Source organism: Theropithecus gelada, chromosome 4 (assembly GCF_003255815.1).
Source record: "Theropithecus gelada isolate Dixy chromosome 4, Tgel_1.0, whole genome shotgun sequence".
Taxonomy (NCBI): Eukaryota; Metazoa; Chordata; class Mammalia; order Primates; family Cercopithecidae; genus Theropithecus; species Theropithecus gelada.
The window spans coordinates 136108705-136127843 of record NC_037671.1 but is presented as its reverse complement, the minus strand read 5'-3'; the positions used below and the strand labels follow the sequence as shown (position 1 = coordinate 136127843).

At 40.3% G+C, this 19139-nt stretch overlaps 1 protein-coding gene across 5 annotated transcripts in view; it reads right to left on the bottom strand.

Annotated features, from left to right (window-relative positions):
- LOC112622083 overlaps positions 1-19139 on the bottom strand; it is a 117191-nt gene that overhangs the window by 83156 nt on the left and 14896 nt on the right. Inside the window, exon 4 of one of the 5 annotated variants that reach the window (XM_025381351.1) lies at positions 13196-13503. The exons of 3 other annotated variants lie outside the window; for them this stretch is intronic. In XM_025381351.1, the coding sequence (XP_025237136.1) occupies positions 13500-13503 (4 nt within the window). In that variant the 3' untranslated portion in view covers positions 13196-13499. Of the gene's footprint in view, positions 1-13195; positions 13504-19139 lie in introns of those variants that run through there. One more of the 5 variants, XM_025381354.1, reaches the window with a different exon arrangement.

Below are 19139 nucleotides of genomic sequence, written 5' to 3'. Positions count from 1 at the left end.
ACAATGATTTTTTTCTGTGTGTGTGTGTGTGTGTTATCATAGATTATTATTTAAGAAACTTAGGCCACTTCCCATAAGTAATTACTGTTCATGTATGGGAACGAGATGTCAAAAAATAATCATTGGGAATATTCAAAACCAACCAAAGACTCAATACTCTCTTTTTTTGTTTTGTTTTGGTATGAATGAAGCAAAATGAACCAAACTAATTTTGGTTCCTAGACAACATTTAAGGGTTTAAAAATGTTGTCCTGATTCCTCTTAAGAACAGAGGAAAATGTTATAATTCTTAGGTAGAACTGTTTATTCTGCTTAGTTCAAGTTTTGGTTTTGAATGGCTGTAGGCAGTTTTCACTTTTGGACAAAGTCCATGGTGCCATTCTCAGGTAGGTTTGACTGTTTTCAAATCTAGATAATTTTTTAAATATTGGCTCAGAGTGAATAATACAAATGTTCAAATTACGGCCAATCCATGATTACGAGGGCCAGGAGTCTGCACATGTAATGAGCAAGGCTTGTACTCTGAAGTAATTTCCCCACAAGTTAGGAATACATGCCAGGTCAGGCATGGTGGCTCACGCCTATAATCCCAGGACTCTGGGAGGCTGAGGCAAGCAGATAATTTGAGGCCAGGAGTTCGAGACCAACCTGGCCAACATGGCGAAAACCTGTCTCTACTAAAAATACAAAAATTTACCACGTGTGGTGGTGCGCCTGTAATCCCAGCTACTTGGGAAGGTGAGGTAGGAGGAAGCTGAGGCAGGATAATCGCTTGAACCCGGGAGGTGAATTGCAGTGAGCTGAGATGGCACCATTGTACTCCAGCCTGGGCAACAGAGCAAGACTGTCTTAGAAAAAAAGAAAAAAGAAAAGAAAAAAAGAATACACACCAAAGAAACCTGGATCCCTTTACTAATATATTATAAATGAATGAAATATTATGAGAGGGACCCAGATTTTAACTAAAAATTTTAACTAAAAAAAAGAAAAATCAAAGGGCTATTCATATTTTCAGCCCATTCTACCTCAAAGTAATAAGAATTTTCATAATCACGTTATTATTTATCCCAAATTTGTCTCTTCAATCTTTCACAGAAGGAAAATGTAACTCAAGAACAAATTTCTCTCATAAAGCCTCTGGTATAAGATATTCCTGATGAATAAGTCTTTTAAAATAATAGCTAAAATAAGCGTTTTGTTTTATTCATGCTTTTAATCATCTCAGCAATTCTTGTCCCTCATTTGCACATATAATTGAAGGTTGACTATGCTACTGCTACACTCCAAATTTCATTCTGGTACCATCTGTACCATCAACGCTGTTCAAACTTTCAAAGTGTCTCAGGTCTGAATTTCTTTGCTTTCTGATAATAGAGGGCATATCTATTTTGTGTGGGAAAAGACAGGGAAGAGCATGTTCTACATTGATTTATAAGTAAATAATTAATCCTAAAGCCTTGTTTTTACCATTAATTTAAAACAAAAGCTATAAAGCCTGGGGAAACTTAAAAGTTCTCTTGAGTGGAGCTTCTCTGATTTTTTTTTCCTTTTTTCCTTTTTTTTTTTTTTTTTTGAGAGGGAGTCTCACTATGTTGTCCAGGCTGGAGTGCAATGGCATGATCTCAGCTCACCACAACCTCTGCCTCACAGGCTCCAGCAATTCTCCTGCCTCAGCCTCCCTAGTAGCTGGGACTACTACAGGCGCCCACCACCACGCCTGGCTAATGTTTTGTATTTTTAGTAGAGATGGGGTTTCACCATGTTAGCCAGGACGGTCTCGATCTCCTGACCTTGTGATCCACCTGCCTTGGCCTCCCAAAGTGCTGGAGCTTCTCTGATTCTTCCTAAAAAAAATTAATCTGGCCGGGCATGGTGGTTCATGCCTGTAATCCCAGCCAAGTTGGGGGGATCACTTGAGGTCAGGAATTCGAGACCAGCCCCGCCAACATGGAGAAACCCCATTTCTACTAAAAATACAAAAATTAGCCAGGCGTGGTGATGGGTGCCTGTAATCCCAGCTACTTGGGAGGGTGGGGCAGGAAAATCGCTTCAATCTAGGAAGCGGAGGTTGCAGTGAGCAGAGATTGCGTCACTGCACTCCAGCCTGGGTGACAAAGTGAGACTCTGTATCAAAACAAAACAAAAATTTGAGCCCGTATTTGCCTCTGCCTCTGTGTTGGAGGGCACGCCTGTCAGCATGCCTTATAAGTGCTGTTACAGTCTAATACAATCCTTCTTAGCCTCTCCAGGGTAGGCACCTCACCTTACTCACCTATCACAGACGTACCTATTCAATACTTATCTAGAATGCATTAAGTACCAAATACATTTTTGCCAGGTTGATAAATAATTCTGTAAGACAAGGGGTTTGAACTTGATGACATCAAAGTTCCTTTCCAGGTGAAAATTCTATTTTTTCCATTTGTCTCAACTTCCACCTATAGATTTTGAGAATTCCTAGGTATGTTCACATTAATACACATAAGTTGTCAATTTGGTCTTTAATGGGGTGCTAATCCTTTTCCTGCATTATGTTGGTGATTTAAGACCCAATGTGAAGCTAATACACGTAAAATCCTATTAACAGTTATTCTAGACCAGCGCCGTCCAACAGGAATAACACAAGCCAAAAATACAAATCACAAATAAAATTTTAAGTTTTCTAGTAACTACATTAAAACAGTAAAAAAAAAAGGTGAAATTAATTTTAATATTCTATTTAACACAATGTGTCCAAAAATAGTTTCAATATGCAATCAGTATAAAATAATGATTAAGATATGTTATCCTTTTATAAAAATTGTCTTCAAAATCCAATGTGTATTTACACTTATAGTACATCTCAATTTGGACTAGCCACATTGCAAGTGCTTAACAGCCTTACGTGGCTAGTTAGTGGCGCTGTATTGACAGCACAGTTTTAGAGCCTTGATATTCAAAGTGTGGTCCATGGACCAGCAGCACTGGAATCAAGAGGAAGCTTGTCAAAAATGCAAATCCTTGGAATCATAATCTGCATTTCAACAAGCACTCCAGGTTATGTGTGTGGACATCATGTTTGAGAAGCACTATTCTAGGAGTATTCAAATTCATTTTCAGTGAAACTTTGTTTGGAATATTTTTATAACGTCTACATTTCTAATATGTATAAGCTTTTAATATGTATATGCTTGCTGGGTTCCCTCACCCCTGTATTTTAAGATAACTAAGTTTTTTTAGTTACAAAAGCGGAACTTGTTTATACTATGGAAACATTAGAAAATACAAATAAGCAAAAATAAAATAGGTCAGGTGGGGTGGCTCATGCCTGTCATCTCAGCACTTTGGGAGGCCGAGGCAGGTAGATTGCTTGAGCTCAAGAGCTCAAGACTAGCCTGGGCAAGATGGCAAAACCCCATCTCTACAAAAAATACAAAAAATTAGCCAGGCGTGGTGATATGGGCCTATAGTCCCAACTACTCAGGAAGATGATGCAAGAGGATAGCTTGAGCATGGGAGGTCGAGGCTGCAGTGAGCTGAGATTGTGCCACTGCACTCCAGCCTGGGCAATAGACACTGTCTCAGACAAAAAAAAAAAAAAAGAAAGAAAGAAAAAAATAGAATAAAAGACACTTCTAGTTCCACCAGCCAGAGACAAGTACTATTGACATTTTTGGCATTTATCCTTTTATTCTCTAAAATGTTGTTTACTTCTTAATTATACAATACAGAAATATATTCTTATAAATAATTCAAACAGCAACCCATAAACTAAGGTCTCCTTAAATCACTTCCCCAAATCTAGTACCCTCTTAGAGGTAATTGCCATTATAAGTTTGAAGTATATTCTTTCACATCTTGTTCTAGGCATTTATATAAATTTATATAATCCAGAGATACACGTGAACTTACACACATGTATATGGATGACATTTGTTTTGTTTTTAGAAAAACATTTAACTTGCCTTTTCACTTACGTATGTATCAAGGTACATTTATTCAAGATCATTTTTAAAAAACGTTAGTATATATTTTTAAAAAGTATATTGAGTATACACAGTATATTGTATATTGAGTATGTACAGTAAAATTAACCTTTTTTAGCATTCAGTGCCATGAGTTTTGATGAATGCATACAATAATGTAACCATCATGATCAAAATATGGAACAGGTCCATCACCCTCAAACTGTCTTTGTGCCTGATTATAGTTTAGAGGCACTTGCTCCTTCTCTAGCAATCACTGAACTATTTTCATTCCCTACAGTTTTGCCTTTTTTGCTTTTTTGGAGGCAGTCTCACTCTGTCGGCCAGGCTGGAGTGCAGTGGCATGATCTCGGCTCACTGCAACCTCCATCTCCCAGGCTCAAGCAATTCTCCTGCCACAGCCTCCAGAGTAGCTGGGATTACAGGCGCGTGCCACCACGCCCGGCTAATTTTTGTATTTTTAGTAGAGATGGGGTTTCACCATGTTGGCCAGGCTGATCTCAAACTCCTGACCTCAGGTGATCTGCCCACCTTGGCCCCCCCCAAAAAGTGCTGGGATTACAGGCATGAGCCACTGGGCCCAGTCCAGTTTTGCCTTTTCGACAATGCTACATAAACGTAATCATACATTTGCCTTTTGAGCCTGGCTTCTTTCACTTAGCCTAATGCCCCTGCAATTCATCCATGTTTTCTGCATATATTTGTAGTTTGGTCCTTTTTATTGCTCAGTAGTATTCTATTCTATGGATGTACATTATATGAATGTTTGTTGATCTGTTTACCAGTTGATACACAATAGGGTTGTTTCCAGTTTTTGGTAATTATGAATAAAGTTGCTATAAACATTGAATTTCAGGTTTTTGAGTAAATACGTAGGAGTGAGATTGCTAATAGAAGACATCTTTTTTAATGGCTGCATTTTACTTCAGGACTGAAATGTGTATGTACATTTATTCATTCAATCAACAAATATTAAATACACTATAGTAGATAATGAGACTTCAGTGAACATAGTGTTGGTCAGTGTTAGTCCTAATCCTCATGGAATTTACTTTCAGGCAAACTCCTAAAAATAGGCATGTAAATTACTTCCAATTCTCCCTATCATATACAATTAAATTTTTTTTAACCTCAATTCAATCATTACCAATCATCTGCCATTCTGCCAAATATTTTCCTAGGAGTATTCAAGGAAACAAATGAGGTTCTAGGCAGTAGTCTTGGTTGAGAGAGCTGCGTATCTCTAGCAATGGCACTATATTGGAGATGGAGCGGTCGTCTAGCCCCAGGAAACTGTTGCAGTTTAATACTGTTGCAGTTTAATGTAGGGAACCTGGGATCATTGTTCATAGTCCTAGGACAGTTGTTTTCAAAATTTAGTGTACATCAGAATCTTGTTGAAACACAGATTTCTGGGCTCCACTTCTCATTCAGTAGGTCTGGGATGGAGTCCAAGAGCCTGTGTGTGTGTGTGTGTGTGTGTGTATATATTTTTTTTTTTTTTGAGATGGAGTCTCGCTCTGTTGCCCAGACTGGACTGCAGTGGTGCGATCTCGACTCACTGCAAACTCCGCATCCCGTGGTGCGATCTCGACTCACTGCAAACTCTGCCTCCCGGGTTCAAGACATTCTCCTGCCTCAGCCTCCCGAGTAGCTGGGACTACAGGTGCCCATCACCACGCCCAGCTAATTTCGTTTTTGTATTTTTAGTAGAGATAGGGTTTCACTGTGTTAGCCAGGATGATCTCTATCTCCTGACCTCGTGATCCACCTGCCTCGGCCTCCCAAAGCGCTGGGATTACAGGTGTGAGCCACCGCACCCGGCCAAGAGTCTGTATTTTCAACAAGTTCCCAGGTAAGGCTAATGCTGCTTGTCCCAGGAACATACTTTTGAGATCTAAGTTATTTCTGGCAGTTTCTGAGCCTGATAATCTTAAACTTGGATGCTCATCTCCTGTTAGGAATTCGGAGATCTAGAAGTATTAACAGCTATCTTTGAAGTTATTGATGTAGGAAAAAACTCCTGTGGGCCAGACTCCTCTGCAGGATCACCTGACAACTGTAGTTCTTCAAGATTTTATTTTCATTTATCTTACCATCTTCAGGTAGGTTTTTCCCTGAGTTGTACTAGTTGGCAGGGTAGCATGTTATCTGGCACCACTCAGCACCACCAATAGCACAGAAGGGCTTCCTGCCTTGAAGGATTCTACTAGAGTAGGGTCTTAACATCGAACTTAAAGAGTTACATCCTCTAGGTTAGAAGTGCCTAGATTTCCTAGATGGGAAGCCTTGTGAAAGTTCTGGGGTATTCACCTGAAACTTCAGAAGGGCTAGGGGGAACACGCCTATCCCGGATTTAGGGGTAGGGGGAGTCTTGGGCACATGAGCTGGCTGCAGGGGCCAGGTCCCACAGGCAGAGGAGCCAGAGTTGAGTTGCTTGTAGCTGTTGGTGAGTATAAAGCTAACTGCAGTAAAAGGCTTTTTGGTTTCCCTCCCTTAGCCAGTTTGATGGGCAGGTTTAATGAAGGGATCCCTGGTTTCATTCCCTTCATAGGAGGTTTCAAATCAGTTTTACCATTCACTAGCTCCACCACCAACTAGTTAGTTCTTGGGAAATTTCCTCATCTGTAAAATGAGAACAATCCCCCTACCTCTCAGGGTTATTGTGAAGAATAATGAATAAATGAATAATGAATATAGTAACATATGTAAAGTAGTGTGGTAACTGACATACAGTAGGCCCTTCTTTATCTAATGGGAACGTGGATCCCAGGTGGGAAAGCTGCAGTACGCCATTCTGTGGGAACTCTAGTTGCCTCATCACAAAGTATACCTAATTCTCCCATATAAGGGTACTGACATTACTGCCTTTGAAAAATGAGGCTAACTAGCTTTGGGGGCCTGCTGTGAAGTCACTCACAAGCACATGCATTCTCTGGAGGACATGTAAAATTGGAGCCTATATTAGCTGACAGGATAAGAGCCACACCACATTAGCACTTGAAGACTTGCAGGATCTAGGACAACTATTCACAATATGGAACTTTCATTTTTGAGCTAGAAGGAACAGGGCTGATTTATTTCAATCACTCATTCTACAGACTATCCTGGGAGGTTAAGTGACCTGCTCAGGGTCACAGAACATTGTAATATTTAGGGTTCCTCTGAGTGGGTCTTGTTTTCGGCCACTGCATTCTTTCGGAATCTTCCCCTTTTGTCAACAAAGCACTTCCTCTACTACCTTTTTTATTTTATATATACATATACAAAATGAGGAGAAATTCATTAGCACCGTTTTGTGGCTCCATAATCTTGCTTAGAAAAGGATTTTGGAAGAGTAGAAATGTAAGGTAAATTGGAAGAGAATGTAGGTTGGTGAGACAGAAGCAGTGGCACTCCTCTCTGCTCCCATCTGTCATTCCCAGATACTAAAAGGTTATACTACTTATAGGTTCACTATAAGCATTATTCCAACAACCTGATTTTAGCTGGCTGGCAGTTTAGTACCTATGCATATATTCCAATTTTATGTTTTAACAGTCAGGAATCTTTTCTTGTTGTCTGAGGCATGTCTTAGCCTGCGAAAATGATTTTTCCCCATATCAGAAACTTAAGACTATCAGCCCTCTTTTTAAAAAGTCTATGAAACATAAGCTTTAGGTATATCACACAGTATTTGTTTTATAAAGGGAGGTTTCCTTTCTGTTCTTTTAAAAAATAGGCTTAAATAAAAAAGCACAAACTAACTCTGTCAGCAGAGAAAGTGGTAAATAATTTCAGAATGGTATGGGAGAGTAGACTCTCGTCCTCCAACACTCAGTGTTCCTGATACATTTGCTGAGGGCTAAGGAGCCCTCATAGACAAGATACCTGTTACAGGAGAGCTTGACTCCTCAACTCCCCCTAGCAGAGGAATAATTTCGGAAGGGTATACACGAAGTATACTCTGTCCCCCAGCTGTTTACTCTGAGTTCCTGCTACTTTTGCTGAGAGAGCTAAGGACCCATCACAGACAAAATCTCTATTACAAGATCACTTGACTACTCATTTTCCCATCCCCCTTTCTTAATAGAGAGGAAGATGAGTGGTGGTATTCCCTAGTATTCTAATTGCAAAAGAGGCATTTTCTGGCCGAGTATGGTGGCTCACACCTATAATCCCAGCACTTTGGGAGGCAAAAAGCAAACTTGAGGCCAGGAGTTTGAGACCAACCTGGGCAACAAAGCAAGAGCCCTCCTCTAAAAAACTAAAGAAAACAAAATTTTAAAAATTAGCCAGGCATTGTGGTGTGCACCTGTAGCCCTAGCTACTCAGGAGGCTGAGGCAAGAGGATCACTTGAGCCTAGGAGTTAGAGGCTATAGTGAGCTATGATTGTGCCACTGCATTCCAGCCTGGGCGACAGAATGAGAGTCTAATTTAAAAAAAAAAAAGAAAAAGAAAAAAAATTCTTTTTTTTTTGAGACGTACTTTCACTCTTGTTGCCCAGGCTAGACTGCAATGGCGTGATCTTGGCTCAATGCAACCTCCGCCTCCTGGGTTCAAGCAAATCTCCTGCCTCAGCCTCCTGAGTAGCTGGGATGACAGGCATTTACCACCACGCCTGGCTAATTTTGTATTTTTAGTAGAGATGGGGTTTCTGCATGTTGGTCAGGCTGGTCTCGAACTCCCAACCTCAGGTGATTACAAAGTGCTGGGATTACAGGCGTGAGCCACTGCGCCCCGCCAGAAAAAAATTTTTTTGAAGGAGGCATTTTCTCACTGAAACAATGTTTACAATGATGGGTAAATTTCCCTGAACTATGAATTAGATAAGTTACGGAGAGCTGACCTGAAAACCTAATAGCCATTTTAAGACTGTTTCTATGAAAAACACATTTATAGGTCCAAAAATTGGCTTACCACCAAACTTTTACAATATATTCTGTCATAGATAGGGAAATGGAGGGATTTTTAAAAATTTTGATGTACACAAATTCTTTCAAGTGGGGGTTTCTGTTCCAAGATGGCCGAATAGGAACAGCTCCGGTCTGCAGCTCCCAGCATGATCAACGTAGAAGTTGCACTTCCAACTGAGGTACCTGGTTCATCTCATTGGGACTGGTTGGACAGTGGGTGCAGCCCACAGAGGGCAAGTCGAAGCAGGGCGGGGTATTGCCTCACCTGGGAAGCACAAGGGGTTGGGGGATTTCCCTTTCCTAGCCAAGGGAAGCAGTGACAGACTGTACCTGGAAAAATGGGACACTCCTACCCTAATACTGCACTTTGCCCACAGTCTTAGCCACCGGCAGACCAGGAGATTTTCTTCTGTGCCTGGCTCAGCGGGTCCCATACCCACAGAGCCTTGCTCACTGCTAGTGCAGCAGTCTGAGATCAACCCTGCAAGGCTGCAGCCTGGCTGGGGGAGGGGCGTCTGCCATTACTGAGGCTTGAGCAGGTAAACAAAGTGGCCGGGAAGCTCGACCTGGGCAGAGCCCACTGCAGCTCAGCACGGCCTACTGCCTCTGTAGACTCCACCTTTGTGGGCAGGGCATAGCTGAACAAAAGGCAGCAGAAACTTCTGCAGACTTAAATGTCTCTGACAGCTCTGAAGAAAGCAGTGGTTATCCCAGCATGGTGTTTGAACTCTGAGAACGGACAGACTGCCTCCTCAAGTGGGTCCCCGAACCCCGTGTAGCCTAACTGGGAGACACCTCCAGTAGGGGCCAACAGACACCTCATACAGGTGGGTGCCCCTCTGGGACGAAGCTTCCAGAGGAAGGATCAGGCAGCAATATTTACTGTTCTGCAAAATTTGCTATTCTGCGGCCTCCGCTGGATACCCAGGCAAATAGGGTCTGGAGTGGACCTCCAGCAAACTCCAACGGTCCTGCAGCTGAGGGACCTAACTGTTAGAAGGAAAACTAACAAACAGAAAGGAATAGCATCAACATAAACAAAAAGGACATCCACACCAAAACGCCATCTGTGGGTCACCAACATCAAAGACCAAAGGTAGATAAAATCACAAAGATGGGGAGAAACCAGAGCAGAAAAGCTGGAAATTCTAAAAACCAGAGCACCTCTTCTCCTCCAAAGGATCACAGCTCCTTGCCAGCAACGGAACAAAGCTGGAGAGAGAATGACTTTGACAAGTTGACAGAAATAGGCTTCAGAAGGTCAGTAATAATAAGCTTCTCCAAGCTAAAGAAGCATGGTCTAACCCATCGCAAGGAAGCTAAAAACATTCAAAAAAGGTTAGACGAATGGCTAACTAGAATATACAGTGTAGAGAAGACCTTAAATGATCTGACAGAGCTGAAAACCATGGCACGAGAACTTCGTGACACATGCGCAAGCTTCAGTAGCCGATTCGATCAAGTGGAAGAAAGGGTATCAGTGATTGAAGATCAAATTAATGAAATAAAGCGAGAAGACAAGTTTAGAGAAAAAAGAGTAAAATGAAACAAAGCCTCCAAGAAATATGGGACTATGTGAAAAGACCAAATCTAAGTTTGATTGGTGTACCTGAAAGTGATAGGGAGAATGGAACGAAGTTGGTTCCATTCTCCTATCAGGATATTATCCAGGAGAACTTCCCCAACCTACCAAGGCAGGGTAACATTCAAATTCAGGAAATACAGAGACCACCGCAAAGATATTCCTCAAGAACAGCAATCCCAAGATACACAATTGTCAGATTCACCAAGATTGAAATGAAAGAAAAAATGTTACGGGCAGCCAGAGAGAAAGGTCGGGTTCCCCACAAAGGGAGGCCCATCAGACTAACAGCAGATCTCTCTGCAGAAACCCTACAAGCCAGAAGAGAGTAGGGGCCAATATTCACATTCTTAAAGAAAAGAATTTTCAACCCAGAATTTCATATCCAGCCAAACTAAGTTTCATAAGTGAAGGAGAAATAAAATTCTTTACAGCACAAATGCTGAGAGATTTTGTCACCACAACGCCTGCCTTACAAGAGCTCCTGAAGGAAGCACTAAACATGGAAAGGAACGAACGGTACCAGCCACTGCAAAAACATGCCAAATTGTAAAGACCATCAATGCTATGAAGAAATTGCATCAATCAATGGGCAAAATAACCAGTTAACATCATAATGACAGGATCAAATTCAAACATAACAATATTAATCTTAAATGTAAATGGGCCAAATGCCACAGTTAAAAGACACAGACTGGCAAATTGGATAAAGAGTCAAGACCCATCAGTGTGCTGTATTCAGGAGACCCATCTCACGTGCAGAGACACACATAGGCTCAAAATAAAGGGATGGAGGAAGATCTACCAAGCAAATGGAAAGCAAAAAAAAGCAGAGGTTGCAATCCTAGTCTCTGACAAATTCTTTCAAGTGTGCATTAAGCAACAAGTGTTTTTTGAGTTCCTGAACATGTGTTGTATCAACAATCACAGTACCTGTAGTAACATATTACTAAAAACTCAAACATAACTTGGAGGTTCATGTTATTTGCTTTGTCTTTGTATATGTTTAAAATTTTTCATATAAAAATTTAAAAAAACCCTTCAAACATAAATTCCACAAATCCCAAAAAGATCAACTTAGGCTGAAATTGGATGGCAATGTAAAGAATCTCTAATAAAAAGAAAAATCTTGAATTTTGAATTGCATCCACAATATAGACAGCAAACCAATTATCGAAATATTGAAAACATTTGAAATAATGCATCTATATTGGATCTTCCAAAACCTCACATAACTATTGTTCATAATTAAGAATGCCTTTCAAATGCTTACACGATTTTTTTTTTTTTTTTTTTTGAGACGGAGTCTCACTCTGTTGCCCAGGCTGGAGTGCAATGGCACGATCTTGGCTCACTGCAACCACCATCTTCCAGGTTCAAGCGATTCTCCCGCCTCAGCCTCCCAAGTAGCTGGGATTATAGGCGCTTGCCACAACACCCAGCTAATTTTTGTATTTTTAGTAGAGATGGGGTTTCGCCATGTTGGCCAGGCTGGTCTCAAACTCCTGACCTCATGTGATCCACCTGCCTCGGCCTCCCAAAGTGCTGGGATTACAGGCATGAACCACCGCGCCCAACCTTTTTTTGTATTTTTAGTAGAGAAGGGTTTTCACCGTGTTAGCCAGGATGGTCTTGATCTCCTGACCTCATGATCCACCCGCCTCAGCCTCCCAAAGTGCTGGGATTACAGGCATAAGCCACTGTACATGTGACATTTTAAAAAATTGATATATACCACAAATAAAACTGAATTGAGGCAAATCTTACTAAATTTGGTACAAATGAAAGATCTCTGTTAAGTTTCTGAAGAGATTATTTTAGCTCTTTATTTTAATCTCAACTCTGATATTTTGATTTAATTCAGTTACCAATTAGTACTTTCAGAACCATACAGCAAAATATATATTCCCATTAATTTTTCAAATGTCTTAACACTACTTTTATCTATTTCTATATTAAAGTATCTAAAAATCTACTGCAATTAATATAGAAAGGAAAATTCTTCTTTTTAAGTATCTCTTTTTAGTATATTTATCTTTTTAAGATGCAGGTTAATAAAAGTCTACTGGGCTTCCTAGGATATAATGTTATTAAATTCAGAGTTGAAACTTTTACTCTTTAGATATCTACAGTTAACTAATAAATTTTCTATAACATACTCTCATATCTTTTATAAACAGAATATTTTTAAAACCCACAATTGCATGATATTAAACAATAAGTAGACAAAATAATAAATGAAATATGATATGGCTTTTGCTAGGTACCTATGAGTTTTACAGAATAATCATTACAACAGATGTCCTTAGAGAACAAAGGAGAATGAGAAAATGTAAAAGTCGGGGTGGCATGGAAGATATTTTGTTATCTTCTACTGTGTGGTCTTTCATTGCACTATTCTTTAAACAGAAAAAGGCCTCCTCAAGGGCAAGTCCTGTTTCAAATGTCCCCTTCCCCTCCTGACTACAGAATAATGTGTTTGTGTAGTATATGATTACACCAGACAAGACTGTGAACACATGTGATTTACTCAATGATCCTATTCTGCTTCCTTTTAAAGATAAAGAATGCATTTAAGTCGATTGTGTATGAGACTGTGGTAATTCCTTAGAAGGCTCCTTTCAAACAGAGAATAATATTACCTTATTTTAAAACATTAAGAGCATAGCTATTTTCCTGGTCTTCATTTTCCTTCCAGACAACATTAATACTTTCATTTATTTTAGAACAGATAAGTGTAACACATGAGTGATTATTTTAAAATAGTTTTAATTTTTCTTTGTATAAGCAAGATGCCCCCATAAAACACTCACTTTTCAAAAATCTTTATATGCAAATAACTTACAAAAATCTGTGTAAAAGAAACAACTAAAACAAGACAGCCACCACCACCACAGATCCTAATAGCAGGCCAGATCAAGGTGCAGATCTCATGAAAACAAGCTGCTCACATTCCCAGAACCACAACCCCCTGGGGGTGGAATCTTGTCTTCTTTAACTTGCTGGGTGGTAGAGCCCATAGGAATTACTCAAACTATGAAAATCCCAAAGCATGGTCACCTACAGGGAAATGAGACAGGTATGACTTGAGCATAATTATTTTCTTGTAATAACAGTAAAGAAAATAACCTTAAATAGTAAAAGTTGTGTGAGCTTCAACTTCAACAGATAGATAATTGTGCTTGTTTTTACCAAACATAGCATTTGTTAGCTAAGGAGCAAAAATATACAATGTATACTTGCCATTTTTTCTTTAAAATAATATTCTCTAAGGCAATCATATATAGTGATTATAGATACACTTAACCAGACATAGTGTTCTTGGCATTTCACATGGTTTATTTCATTTAATCCTCACAATAACCTTATGGGGTAAGAACCTTTTTTTTTTTTTTTTTTTGAGACAGAGTCTTGCTCTGTCGCCCAGGCTTGAGTGTAATGGCGTGATCTCGGCTCACTGCAACCTGCGCCTCCCAGGTTCAAGTGATTCTCCTGCCTCAGTCTCCCAAGTACCTGGGATTACAGGTGCATGCCACCACACCTGGCTAATTTTTGTGTTTTTAGTGGAGACAGGGTTTCACCATGTTGGCCAGGCTAGTCTCGAACTCCTGACCTCAAGTGATCCGCCTGCCTCAGCCTCCCAAAGTGCTGGGATTACAGACATGAGCCACCGCGCCTGGCCCCAAGAACCATCATTATTACTATTTTTCAGATAAAGAGCTAAGACACAGGGAACTTAAATTACTTGGCCAAGATCACACAACCAGAATTCAAAACCAAGTATCTTGTCTCCAGAGCTCTTTCAATTTAGTAAAAGTAAATGTGAAATTGCATTTTTAACCCCATTATCATACAGAACCATTCCTCCAAGACTGTAAATTCTGAGTTTCTTCCCTGTGAACTTCCACCTCTTTGACTCATTGTGACTGCCACACTCTCAGTCCTTTCTAATTCATCTTCTGGTTTCACTTGCTTTCCTTTACAGCCTGGACTCTAGTCATTTCAATTATGCCCAAATCTCCTGCTCAGGCCTCACCAGCTAGAGTCAAACCAAAGTGGTCCCTTGTACCACAATCTCTGCTATTACTCTTCTTAGCAGTGATTTAATCCAAGAAAAGTCATGCTGCTTCTTTTTAAGTGAGTTCACTACTGCTCAGCAATCCTTTCACTGACACTACACAGCTGACACTACACAGCATCTATAGTAGTGGTTCCAAACTTTTTCTAGGACTAAATCCCTGAATATACCCATCTATCCCTTTATAGATTACTTTACCATGGATATATTTAAAATTCATCCAAAGTAGGGTTGCCAAATACAGGATGCCTAGTTAAATTTGAAATTACAATAATCAAAAAAAATTTTAGTTTAAGTATGTCCCAAATAGAGAAATACATAAATAGTATTTAAGATAGTAAAAAATACGAAATGTACTGAGCCAAATATTGCTTGAGACATACTTTAATACTAAAAAACTGTTTACCTAAAATTCAATTTTAACTGGGCATCTTGGATTTTAATTTGCTAAATTTAACCCAATCAAATTCCCTTCTTTCCATTCCCAGAAGTATCTTTTCTGTTTTCAAAGGTTAATTCTCTGAACTTTATTTGTCTTTCTCCTTACTTCTCTTTCTTCCTCATTCTACATATTCCTTCTTTGTACTTTCAAGCATGTTTGGGTCATCTCTACTGTGTTTTATTTTGTTTTGAGACAGGGTCTTGCTTTGCTGTCTCCCATGCTGGAGTGCAATGGTGTAATCACAGCTTGCTGAAGCCTCAAATTCCTGGGCTCAAACAATCCTCCCACCTCAGCCTCCCTAGAAGCTGGGACTACAAGCATGTGCTATCCCACATGGCTAATTTTAATTGTTTTGGGTAGAGACAGGTTCTCCTTATGTTGCCCAGACTGGTCTCGAACTCCTGGGCTTAAAGGATCCTCCCACCTTGGCCTCCCAAAGTGCTGGGATTACAGGCAAGAGCCACCACTCCCGGCCTCCTACTGTGGTGTTAAGGGTCCCAATTCTTCATCCCTCTATGAATCCATGCCCTTTGCCACATCACTTTGCAAGTTCTCTAAAGAGGATAATTCTGTTTCTCTGCTCCTTGAATATGGGGTTGGCCACATAAATTGCTTTGGTTATCAGAATGAGGGAGAAGTGTCAGTGTCAGTTTGGAGTCCATGTGTTTCTGTTTGCCCTTTTTTTTGAGACAGAGTCTCACTCTGTCGCCCAGGCTGGAGTGCAGTGGCGCGAATGGGTTCAAGTGATTCTCCTGCCTCAGCCTCCCGAGTAGCTGGGACTACAGGCACGTGCCACCACACCCGGCTAAGTTTTGTATTTTTAGTAGAGACAGGATTTTACCATGTTGGCCAGGCTGCTCTCGAACTCCTGACCTCAGGTGATCTGCCTGCCTCAGCCTCCCAAAGTGTTGGGATTATAGGTGTGAGCCACTGCGCCCGGCCTCTGTTTGCCCTCTTCAACACTTCTTCCATCTTCATAAGAAAGATATGCCTAAGTGAGCTGGACAGTCACAGGAGGATGATGATAGATAAGTGTCCAGCCTAGAGTAAAGCTCCCAGTAGGTTTGCTGATGTATGAGGAAGCTCAGCTGGGAGGAGCCAACCCTCAGACACGTGAGTTATAATAATAATTATTGTCTTAAGCCACTTTAGAGTGTTTGTTATACAGCAAAAGCTAAACGATGCATCTACCCTGAAAAACCTCATCCTGACCATACTATTCCAATTCCCTTTGTTGTATTCCCAAACTGCTGCAAAAAGTATCCTTTAGTTTTTGCTTGCATTCCTTTGCCATTTATTCTTATCTGTACCACTTCTCTTTTAATTGACACCAAAATTCTCCTAATGGTCAGTCTTATAGCTCTGGCACTATCCTCATCCATGCTGGCCTCTGTACAGCACCTGACAGTATAGGTCATTTCATACCACTGTTAAATTTCTCCAGCTTTTATTGTACTCTACTAGTTTTTATTTCTTTGATTGCTCCATTTACTTCAAGCGCTCATCTTCTCTCTTCCACTCTTCTGGGGAGTTTATTCATTCTCTCAAGAGTGACTGTTATATATCTGACTTACATATCTTTATTTCTACTCCTAATCTCTGTTTCAAGCTGTAGTCCTCAAACTGCAGTGTGCATCAGAATCACTTGGATGGCTTGTTAATATTCATATTGCTGGGGCCTTACTCCCAGTTACCTATTCAGAATAAGTCTAGGGTGGGACCTGATAATTTTCATTTTTAGTAAGTTTCCAGGTGATGCTGATGCTGCATCAGTGACCACACCTTGAGAACCACACTTCTAGTTCCATATTTCCAACTCTCTAACAGTTTTCTCCTGGTTATCCATAGGTGCTTCAAGTATCACATACAATGTCAATTAGAGTGGTTTTTGTTTTGTGTTGTTTTTAACATTGTAACCACTAGTAACTAATGGTCTAAGTAATGCAAAATAAAGATTTTTCAGGAAGCTCACTAAAGGCTGCAGAACCATGTTCTAAATAAAAATAGAACCAGAAACTAGACTACGTGACAGTAGGAGCATTACCCCTAAGTCTGAAGTAAACTGAGTGTTTCTTGTTTTTGAATCCCTCAGTTCAAGAGTCAATTCCAAATGAGAGTCACCTATTTATCCCTTAGCTGTACCAAGAGAGAAACAGAAAGGATTATGGTGGAAGTAGCCACCAAGGACTCCTCTTCTTTTCTTTCACATTGTCTTAGTTCAGGCTCTCTTAATTAAGCAGGTAGATTACTAAAACAGCCTCTTAACTAGTTTTCTTGCCCCTAACATAACCTCCAATTCATTCTCCACATCATCTTCAGTTATCTCTTTAAGACATATGTCATTTTCTTCTTTGCCTTATCTGGTGTAGTATTCATGTCTTATCTTAAGTAATAAATTGCTTTTCTCCATATACAAGTGGTTGCAATATTTTTGCCTTAGCTGACACAAAAAATGCAAAAGCAGTTTGAGAGGGTAGGAAACACAACCATTGTAAACTGAGGATCTAATCGCCTAGTAATCAGGCAAGAGTCAGAAGCAGAGTACCAAATTTTGGATAGAGACCCCTCAAGGAGCCTTTAAGATATCAATGTCTCTGACTAGACTGAAAACTCCCTCACGGCAAGGACCTAGTCCTCGTTCTATCCCCAGCACCTACCTCAGTGCCTCACAAATAACAGGATTTAATGATACGAAGAAAGTCATCTCCAGACCCTCCCCTACTTTAAATGACTAGGTTATAGTCTCTGCTGGCTTACTGCCTCATCACCAAATCCTTCCTACATACCACTGCTAAATCAAGCCGATTATCGTTTCATTTCCTGCTCAAAACCTTCTGACTGTCCAATACATGCTCGCCAACTCTAAACTCTTCACCATTCAAAGCCTTCCAGAGCTTGGTTCTAACCAATTTTCCTAAGCTTTCTTCTACTCCTCATGACACTGTCAAACAGTCTGGATAAATAAGATTTAACATAACATTTTTTCGGAAGGCCGAGATGGGCGGATCACAAGGTCAGGAGATAGAGATCATCCTGACTAACACGGAGAAACCCTGTCTCCACTAAAAATACAAAAAAAATCACACGCCGGGGCCTATTGTAGGGAGGGGGGAGGGGGGAGGGGGGGAGGGATAGCATTAGGAGATATACCTAATGTAAATGACGAGTTAATGGGTGCAGCACACCAACATGGTACATGTATACATATGTAACAAACTCGCACGTTGTGCACATGTACCCTAGAACTTAAAGTATAATAATTTGAAAAAAAAGCAATTTGATAAAGTAAAAGAGCTTGCTTCTTAAAAAAAAAAAAAAAAAAAAATTAGCCGGGCATGGTGGCGGGTGCCTGTAGTCCCAGCTACTCAGGAGGCTGAGGCAGGAAAATGGCATGAACCTGGGAGACGGAGCTTGCAGTGAGCCGAGATCACACCACTGCACTCCAGCCTGGGCAACTGAGCGAGACTCCGACTCCAAACAAAACAAAACAAAACAAAAAACAACAACAACAAAAAACATTTTTTCTGTTCTTGTTGGTTCCAGTTTTTGTAGTATCTGTCTTCCATGATCTCTCCTCTATCTTACCTTCAAAGTCTAGTTAAGATGCCACCTGTCAGTAACCTACCACTCTAGGTTATTGGTAATGTATCCTTGTACCCTATGCTCCTTAATTACTTAAGATCTATTTGAAGCTTTTGTTAATTACTGTCCTGTTTCTATATATAACTTCTAGTAGTTGCACACATACTATCTTAAATTATCATTATGTAGTTGTATTATTTGTCCTACCAGATTTTAAGAGACTTAAGAGCTTTCTGCCGCTAATCTTCTATATCCCCAGAAACTTCTGTAGTGCCTTACACACAGTGGGCAATAAGTAAAATCTGTTAAAAAGATGAATAAATGGATGTTTATAATATAGCACTAGTGTTTGGGGCTGGTCCCCTTGAGGTAGCCAGCCTGTGACTGTGCCAGGGATTTCTGAGCTGCTGAAATCAGAGGGTAATAAATCCTAGCAGCTTGGAACTGGATGGTGAGTCTAAATCAAAGATCATCAGGTTGAATGGAGATTCAAATGCCAGGAACAAGCATCAGGTGAAAATGTAGAAAACAGAACCTGAGATGAAATGTAGAGCCAAGGGTATGGAATCAGGCAGAGACACAGTAAAGGCAAAA